General features: G+C 36.8%; 3 protein-coding genes across 3 annotated transcripts in view; all 3 read left to right on the forward strand.

The window, feature by feature from the left end:
• The first annotated feature begins 3,235 nt into the window (after positions 1-3,235).
• LOC105212194 (aggrecan core protein) lies at positions 3,236-3,772 on the forward strand. Its single transcript, XM_054233522.1, has 2 exons — positions 3,236-3,274; positions 3,404-3,772. The coding sequence occupies exons 1-2, from the start codon at positions 3,236-3,238 to the stop codon at positions 3,770-3,772; spliced, it is 408 nt and encodes a 135-aa protein (XP_054089497.1).
• Positions 3,773-4,497: 725 nt separating this feature from the next.
• Positions 4,498-6,172, forward strand: LOC105220584 (zinc finger protein 512B). The gene is made up of 2 exons (XM_029045889.2): positions 4,498-4,643; positions 4,766-6,172. The coding sequence occupies exons 1-2, from the start codon at positions 4,635-4,637 to the stop codon at positions 5,768-5,770; spliced, it is 1,014 nt and encodes a 337-aa protein (XP_028901722.2). The 5' UTR covers positions 4,498-4,634; the 3' UTR covers positions 5,771-6,172.
• Positions 6,173-9,280: 3,108 nt separating this feature from the next.
• LOC105212171 (RING-box protein 2) overlaps positions 9,281-9,682 on the forward strand; it is a 43,100-nt gene continuing 42,698 nt past the window's right edge. Inside the window, exon 1 of the mRNA XM_011184006.3 lies at positions 9,281-9,527. Within this exon, the coding sequence (XP_011182308.1) occupies positions 9,362-9,527 (166 nt within the window). The 5' untranslated portion in view covers positions 9,281-9,361. The remainder of the gene's footprint in view (positions 9,528-9,682) is intronic.

Genomic DNA, 9,682 nt, shown 5'->3' on the forward strand with positions numbered 1-9,682 from the left:
ATATATGTATATATAAACCACTTTTTAATTTACCAGTAAAATATTTGAAATGAAGCGTACACATACATCTGTACTTGTATATCCATTACCTTATTTGATACTACAGACAATTAATATTTTTCTTTGTAAATACAAAGATTTTTGTTAGTAATCCAACTAAATATTTACTGTTTTATATGTGTATATATGTATACATATGTACACCACGTCTAATTATAAAACCTTTCTTTTAGAAAGGAACGTTCAAGGCCTTCGTTTCGTGTTAGAAAAATAATGATTGTTTTGGTCTATGAAACTAGAAGTCAACGTGAGGAAAAACAAACACATGTTTATACTAAAGTTTGGTAATTAATTAACGATTATCTCGCAGTTTCAAATGTTTGTGTTTTATAATTATGTAATTATTCCATATTGTTAATAAATCAGTTCTCTGATAGAAAAGTCGCAATCAAAATAAATAAATAAATGATCGAAGGTATCAATATTACTAATCGAGATAGGGGTTAGGTGGGTTTCAAAAAAAAAAAATACTACAAAATTAAAATTGTAAAAATTACCCGCGTTTTCAACCTCTGAAACCCACTTAAACCCAAAAACGACAGGATCCAAGCAGTAAACCCCCCGGAGCTATGGCTCTCCAAATTTAAAAAAAATTCTAATCGAAATAAAAAATATTAATTTTTGCAATCATATCTAGACAATCAAGTTCATTATTACTGTTTGCAAAATGTATTCATTCTATATACTTAACCAGAGCTTGTCATATGTAAAAAATATTAAAAAAAAAAGTTTTAAAAATGATTTGAATTAAATTAAATACCAACTTATTTAAAATACGCAAAAAATAGTTAATCAAATTATTACAAAAGTTTCCGCATTCGATCGGATCATACACATATGAAAATTTATACATCAAACAAGAAAAAACGTTAACTTAGGCTGTACCGAAGCTAATATACCCTTCACTGGTGCATTTCTTTTAGTAACTATGTGTTTAAGCAAATCTAAAGACGTAAGAAAAAGTAAGTAAAAAAAAGTAAGTAAAAAAAAAGTAAAAGAAAAAGATTATTCTTTTTAGCCGGGTTGTTTGCTTGGAACATTAAGGTTATATAGTTAACCGATCTGAACAATTTCTTCGGAGATTATATTATTACCTTAAGAGGTAATCCATGTCAAATTTCGTGAAGATACCACGTCAAATGCGAAAATTTTCCATACAAGCCATTGATTCCGATCGTTCAGTTTGTATGGCAGCTATATGCTATAGTGAACCGATCTGAACAATTTTTTCGGAGATTAAATTATTTCTATGAACAATAACTCGCACCAAATTTCGTGAAGATATGTAGTAAAATGCGGAAGTTTTCCATACAAGCCCTTGATTGCGATCGTTTAGTTTGTATGGCAGCTATATGATATAGTGGTCGGATATTGGCAGTTCCGGCAAATGAGCAGCTTCTTGAAGAGAAAATAACATCTGCAAAATTTCAAAACGATATCTTAAAAACTGAAGGACGAGTTCGTATATATACAGACGGACAGACACACGGACATGGCTAAATCGACTCAGCTCAACATACTGATCATTTATATATATACTTTATAGGGTCTCCGACGCTTCCTTCTGGGTGTTACAAACGTCATGACAAACTTAATATACCCTGTCTGTTCAGGGTATAAAAATACAAATATATATAATATATAAAAGAAAATATTAAGAGATGCCGGATAAACATGAATAGTCATAAAACTGTTACATTAAATGCTGTTACATATATATTTTTTTTGTATGTTATTTACATGCACGCTTGTATGTTTTATCGCTCTCCACAGACGTCAAATAGTACACACTTTACCGCAATGTTTTTCCTTGCTACACTTGAGAGTGAAAAAATGCACTCACTCAAATTTCCTTTTTTTATTTTATTCATGTATTTATGTATTTTGTGTGTATGTGTGTAAGTATGTATGCAACATATCTATGCTTCAGATTGCGAAATAATGGCGAAAACTCGAAAAAAGCCCGTAATAAACGAAATATAGCGAATATTTGCAGGAAGGCCGTGGCGCATACACTCTGCACCAGCAGGTTTTCAATAACAACCGTTAGATGATTTGCTGAAGATCAACGCGCACTGCACTCGGCTGGCCAGCTGCCTCTTGCCTGCCTGGATGACTGTAATTACGCTGCAGACTCTATCTCTTCCGTGGTTTGGCAGCGGGCGGACCCAAGACCTACACCCAGTTGAAAGTGAAATGGCATCTTGAGGTTTTTCTGGTTAACGATACAATTTGCGAAGGCTGTTCAAGTTCATTTACGCATTTACATAACTTGCATGTGGTGTTAAATGTCCCAACAAGCCCCGAAACGGAAGCTGCATTTTGCAAGTACAAAGCTGTTTATGTACAGATGCATGTGTGTATGTATGTGTAAATTTACAGTTGTCTGTGTGTATGTATTTGCATATGTATACGAATATTTATGTTGCGTTTAGCTGCATTGTTCGATGTCAATGTCTGTCTGCAGCGGTTACATGTCTGTCTCTTTGTAATCTCTGTATGCCGCCGAAAGACCAAATTGACTAAATGAAAATAAAAGTGACGCTAAAACGAGCGTATACATGCCGAGTGGCGGCGAGATTTCGTAAGACCTACACGGACGGTGTGCTAATTTAAATTCGATCTCACGTATGAGTATATGTATTCATGTATGTAAGTGTGTGTGTGTGTGTGTGTGTGTGTGTGTGTGTGTGTGTGTGAGTTGAAGATCGGCGCATGCAACAAGCTGTCGAGCGTTGTGTGTTTGTCCGTCGTCAATGTACCGTTGTATCATTTCCTTTTAGCAAGTCGGTGTTGGCACGATTGCACGTTTGAGTGCGGAAAACAGGTCGTTGATATAATCATCGGAGCGTTGAATGCTTTTTCCTCTTGTGGCAACACTCTAATGCGTCGCAATTTTTTTTGGGAAACTTGCTCGATATGTTTTCCCGTATATTTGGCCAATTATGTTCAATGCAAAGTATACTGTTTACCAAGTACCCTACAGCAATATTCCAGCAATTCAGCTGGTGTAATTAGCAAGGGTTATAGCTTTTTAATTTCTAGAGATACTATGTCAAACGCTTTGTTTTTAGATAGTAAACGAGTTGACGATTGCAAAGCTAATGCCCTGTATCTATATTCTTTATGTGACAATGACGCCCCATTTTACTATATTTTTTAAGTTATCCGACAAATGAAGAACCCTGAAAGCACTAAAAGCTTTAAACACTTGGTAAGTAAGTCAAAACGTTGAAATTTCATGGCATGTTGTCTTCTTTTTCAAGGAGCAGGCCATCTCAAAAATTTCATAAGTCCATCAGAGGAATCACGCTAAGTCATTAACTAAACAAACTGTCGAGAGAAACCATACCCCGTCGAAGTAGAGAAACCATATCCCGTTGAAGTTGAAAAACCATATCCAGTCATTGTGGAAAAGAAGGTACCATATGAAGTCAAAGTACCAGTTGACAAACCATACAAAGTCGAAGTTGAGAAACCTTATCCAGTACATGTAAAGGTGCCCGTGCCACAGCCGTACACTGTGGAGAAGAAGGTACCATACACTGTTGAGAAGCCAGTACCATATGAAGTTAAAGTGCCCATTGAGAAACCATATCCAGTTTACTCAGAGGTCAAGGTACCCTTCCCTTTCTCGCTCATGGTCTTAAGAACTGATCTACTTTTCTATCAAACGCGCTCCGTAAGAAGTTACGAGACGAAACTCTTGTGAGCTCTACTTCTCTAGTACGACAACGGAAGCTCTACGTGATTCTGAATTAGGGACGCCTCAGTTTAAGCCTTTATTGAGGAGAAACTTTCCGGGAATGCTAAATATTTTGCTGTAGACATCTTATTAGTGCATTTAACTTGTTGGATGACTACTATCACTTCATTTCTAACATCTTGGCACCAAATTGTTTCGGCTAATACCACGGAGGCTTAATGTAATGCATTAATACATATTAGGATTCATAATTGCTACAGCAATTTTATTCCACTTAAACCCAAAGCCAAAAGAGGAGGTTAAAAAGGGGCATGCACATAACTGAAATATTTATGCAACACTTTAAGTTCACACCGAAGCAAATGTTTTGTGGAATAACATCGATAAACCTTTCGCTGGCGGGCCAAATTGAAGGTATTTATTATTATTTTTTTTTTGAAAACTAATGCTAATTACTTATTACTACAGTTAAAGTTAGTTTCTTTTGTTTCTGCAGACTTGCCACTAATGCTTTGGCTAAAGCCACAGCGCGCTTCGTATTGCTACAATAATTTTCAGCTGCTACCGTTTCTACGCCAATGCTTCGGCACTGTTGCTGTTGTTGCTGCGCTTAATATGGTTATTGCTGTTGTTGTTGCAATGCGGTGGTCTCTGCTGGTGTTAGCAATGTATTGCCGCATGGCAAGCAGCGCACGTCAGGCGCAACGATTGCTACAATAGCGCATGCGCGCGCGCAGCTTTTTCACATGTATATAAAGTAAGCGTGCGCCGCTGAACAAGTCAGTCCCAACTTGGATCTCGTTATTGGCTAAACAAACTTTTTGTGTTAATTCTCCTCTATTGGACCGTTCAAACCGACAGCTCAACAATGCGCTTGGTAATTACGAAAATCATAATCGAAATCAAAAAAGAAATAACTAGCACAACAGCAGTGCTCAAATGGACGAGTGAATTCAGCTACAAAAAAAAAACTAAAACATTTCCATTTCTCATTTACAGTTTGTACTACCTTGTCTCGCCTTGTGCGTGGCAATTGCCCATTGTGCGCCGGCAGCCGAGAAGGCAGCCGATGCCGCTGCTGCTGAAACCGAGAAGGATGCAGTTGAGGCAAAGGATGATAGCAAAAACGTCGAGAAACGTGGTCTTCATCTAGGCGATTATGGACATCATCATCATCACGAGCACATTAAGACTATCACAATTGAGAAGAAAGTGCCAGTGCCCTACACCGTTACCAAACACGTACCATACACTGTCGAAAAGAAGGTACCATATGAAGTGAAAGTGCCTGTGCCCGAACCATACTATGTCGAGAAGAAGGTGCCCGTGCATGTTAAGGAATACGTGAAAGTACCAGTGCATGTACCAAAACCATACATTGTGGAAAAGAAAGTACCTTATGAAGTTAAAGTGCCAGTCGACAAGCCCTACGAAGTCAAAGTGTCCGTGCCACAACCCTACGAAGTCATCAAGAAGATCCCCTATGAAGTGAAAGTGCCCGTACCACAACCCTACGAAGTCATCAAGAAGATTCCTTATGAAGTGAAAGTTGAGGTACCTGTGCCAAAACCATACGAGGTGATCAAGAAGGTGCCCTATGAGGTCAAAGTGCCCGTAGAGAAACCATACCCCGTCGAAGTAGAGAAACCATATCCCGTTGAAGTTGAAAAACCATATCCAGTCATTGTGGAAAAGAAGGTACCATATGAAGTCAAAGTACCAGTTGACAAACCATACAAAGTCGAAGTTGAGAAACCTTATCCAGTACATGTAAAGGTGCCCGTGCCACAGCCGTACACTGTGGAGAAGAAGGTACCATACACTGTTGAGAAGCCAGTACCATATGAAGTTAAAGTGCCCATTGAGAAACCATATCCAGTTTACTCAGAGGTCAAGGTACCCGTGCACAAAGAGATTCCCATCCCAGAAAAATACCACGTTGAAGTGCCAGTCTTCCACAAGGAAGAACACCATGACTACCATGGCTATCATCACCACGAATAAATCGCAAACAAGCATTATTCTTATAGCGTGTTGACGAACTGATGACGAAGAAGGCTGAGTAGTACTAGAATGACATTGTATAAAACCCAAGCGAACTAGATGAAGACCACGGATTATAAAAATGTTAATTGGAACACAGATGTAATAAAAATGAAATCGACGAAATTTTGAGAATTGCCACCACAGATCGCGAATACAAGTAAAAACAAGTAGGAAGAACCGAACCGAAGGAGAGGATGCAGGAAGAAAACCAGAAAAATCAAACAAGCAACCAAGCAATTAGTTAAATAACAAACACTCCCAATAAGTCCATCCGAAGGTAATCACAAATGTACGCACGCATTCATGTTGAGCTGAACGGGAGTAACACCAAAACAACAACAACAACAATACTGAAGAGGATGTTAATAAAGTAGCATTAGCACGATAACGAGAACAAGGAGGACCGATGGCCAGTTGGACGAAAGGAGAAGAGGAGGAGAGGAAGGACGTTGTAGTTGATGTAGCAAAAATGGAAGGGGGGGTTCAATGGAGCAGGCGAGACTGCAGCGCTTAGCCAACAGTTATGTTTGCTCCATTATTTTCCATTTGTATTATAAGCCAAATGTGTTATATATTTTTTATACAACTTGAAAACTGCCCTAGACTTAATACTATTTTATTTAATAATAAGTTAAAGAAACACTCAAATTCCTAAAATGCTTTTCATTGAAATGATGAATTGGACAAAGGTGGTGAGTAATATGAGTTTATTGATCATCTGGGAAGAGTACTTTCAGAGATTACTTAAATATATGTATTTAAAGCTTCAATATTTTAATAGACAATAGAGTCTTCAGCTTAGACAAGGCTCAACTCAGCTAAGATACCAACATGGGGTATATGTAGCTTGTCACATTATTGTGCAATTTAATTGCACTAACATAACAACAATCAAAAACAACAACAAAAATATAATACGTTACGCTCTATGAAAGCGAAAACGCGGACGCATTATATGCAACTCAAGGCACGAAAATCCACATAGGCCGATCAATAGAAACCAATCCAAGCACATTCGATACACACACACACACACACACATGCATGCATATATGCACATCGCGATGCACCTGCCGACAGCTTTGGCAAACCTGTTGCATGGTAAACCAACAATTTTGGTAATCGTTGAATGCAGTTTTTCTTTTCTTGTTTTCTTTGTTCGCGAAGCATGTAGGCGCTGTTGTCGATACACACACACACTCATATGGATGCGATATGGAAGTCTACATGTGCAACAATAACTTATATATATTGACACATTTAAAAGCGCGAACATGCAGTTGGCATTACGGGGGGGGAGGTGTGGCAATCGCGGTATTTGCATTATGTAATGCAACGAACACTAGCGTGATTATTGCATAAGCATTTGCTACTAACAATGAAGGTAAAACAGTAGCATTGCATGTTCAAAGACAAGTTAGTATGTGTGTATGTATATATGTATTATGGAATATATATATGTACACATGTATTAAGAATAAATTAATACTTTTTTAGTATTTTTACTAATTGGTGCTTCAATCATTCTTCCTTTTTACGTTGTAAAGTAATATTTGTATCATTAAATTGGTTTAATTTTACTACCCCTAACCCTTAATAAATAAAAAAAGGACATCGCTTATATTTACCAAATTTCTGAGAACACAATCTTTTAGACCTACATAACCTAGTATCTTATTATCGTACTTTGGGATGCGAGTGAGTAAACAAAGCTTATTACAACTACAAAGTTCGAAAAATCCCTAACTTTTCATGTTTTAACTTACAAAGATTTTTTTTTAATTTTCATACTCTTTTTTGGCCGATATTGAGCTCAGCTGTCGTCTTGTGATCCCTGGTTGTTAGGTTTTCTCGTTGAAATCGGTCATTTCTTCTTCAAGAAAAGACATGAAAAAATTACGCCAACTTTTGGAAGAGTCTTGCCTCACATACATCAAGTTGCTTGCATGTTCAAGTCTCTATTTAAGCTGCTGGCATACATAATCTCATTAGCACCACGAAGATCAAACATTTGTAAGTGATTGGCTATATTCCTTATAGTCCATATAAGCGGTGAAATGCGAGGAACGCATGGATGTGAGAAGAGGCGGAAGAAAACCTCAAATAAGTCCATGTAATCGCGGAGTATTTTTAAAATACGAACAGGCAGCAATTGTATCAAAACTATAATAACTCTATTTATGTAATATTATACCCACACTAAGATGTTTTGTGTCGTAAGGCAATGAATTAAATGTATGTAAATAAAGTGCAATTGATGTTGGCAATTTCATTGAATGATGGCCCAGTTTTTGTAGTTTTCGCTGGCGCATGAGCTCCGCTACATAAACATACATACATATGTATAGTATATGCATGAATATGTCTTTATTAGCTTTTTGTTTGTTTTTTGCTCTTGTTATTTTAGCTTTGTGGCAGCTGATTTCGGATAGTAGTTGGCAAGTATACAATTATTAACTTTACACACACTCATACATACCCAAACACATAGTACTAACGAAGTACGGTAGACATACGAATGAGGAATTTTATAAAAAAATATCATACATCAAAATAATACTTTCTGGTCTAACTCAGATATTTAAAGAAAATTTTAGAGTTTTATCCAGCCTCCAGCCTGTAAGCATTACTCTAGCTTTCTAGTACTAGCTATAAGATACTATGCTGAAAAAAATTGAGAAAAATAAACTTTCATGTACCCAAGGTCTATATAACACATTATATATTTTTGAGTTAAGTGTTTTTTTCCAAATTAGAGTGACATGCACGCATACAAATGTGTTAACTTTAAACCCGAGTGAGTCATGACAATAGACGTGCGCAAATAAACTACATTCAAAGATTACTTACAGTTATTTCGAAATTTGCAATGCACTAAGGCAGCAACATAAAACATTTTTACTGCGGCCAGCTTTTGTTGGTCGGCTTCTGGCGGCTTCAATTGAGTTCAGTATCAATTACAAGCCAGCACTACAGCAGTCATGAAATAAAAATAAATTAATTGCACTAAACTTGTACGCTGACAGTTAAATTGAAATATAATTACGTAGCAAAACACTTTTTCTATTTTTCAAATAGACCTCGTAGAAAGCTGCCAAAGTGATTGCGTTATGAATTGGCATATTTTGAAGTAACGGTATTTCCCGCAGCTTACTACATCGGGAACCAGAAACCGGCTGATTCATATACCCATCGAGATACTCCGATTATGAAATTTCAAAAAGATTTCTGACATTCAAAGTACCAAAGGTGTAGATATAGCGCTTTTCTATTTGTAAAGAGCAATTCTTATAGTAAGGGTATTCACCCTTTTGTGTTTATATTATCAATATCCAAAACATATGATATGCAAACTGTGAATACCACTAGTGTACAACAAATGAAAATAACTGAATTTATCGCAGACAAGCACCTTATTGGCAAAATATTGAACTTTAGTTAACCCTGTGTTCCATTTTCTACTACGACTGCAACAACCAGTTCTTGGAATTGTATTTTTAACATTACAATAAACTTTATTACTGGCGGTTCAAGGAAATTTTGTAAACAATGGCTGATGGTGAGGATATTGAAAGTTCGATGGACAAACAATTCAATGATAATGACGGCGGTAAACCGGATAAAATGTTTACATTAAAGAAATGGAATGCTGTAGCTATGTGGAGCTGGGATGTTGAGTGCGATACTTGTGCAATTTGCAGAGTTCAAGTCATGGGTAAGTGCTGGCATTTATTATTGTTAACTGTTCTTAAATGTTATTGTAGTGGCCGAAGACATTATATTAATAATTTGAGAAATGTTGCCAAGTTGACAGTCCTTGGCCGGACAAAAGTCCAGGACCTTTATGATTGATTAGGCAAGCTTGTTGTG

The sequence above is a fragment of the Zeugodacus cucurbitae genome, chromosome 6 (genome assembly GCF_028554725.1).
Source record: "Zeugodacus cucurbitae isolate PBARC_wt_2022May chromosome 6, idZeuCucr1.2, whole genome shotgun sequence".
In the NCBI taxonomy this organism is placed as follows: domain Eukaryota; kingdom Metazoa; phylum Arthropoda; class Insecta; order Diptera; family Tephritidae; genus Zeugodacus; species Zeugodacus cucurbitae.

Bases quoted from the DNA above. Each gene is read 5' to 3' on its own strand.
- LOC105212194 (XM_054233522.1), top strand. From the start codon at position 3,236: ATGAAGAACCCTGAAAGCACTAAAAGCTTTAAACACTTG. The intron at 3,275-3,403 runs GTAAGTAAGTCA...AACTGTCGAGAG, and splicing joins CTAAAAGCTTTAAACACTTG to AAACCATACCCCGTCGAAGT.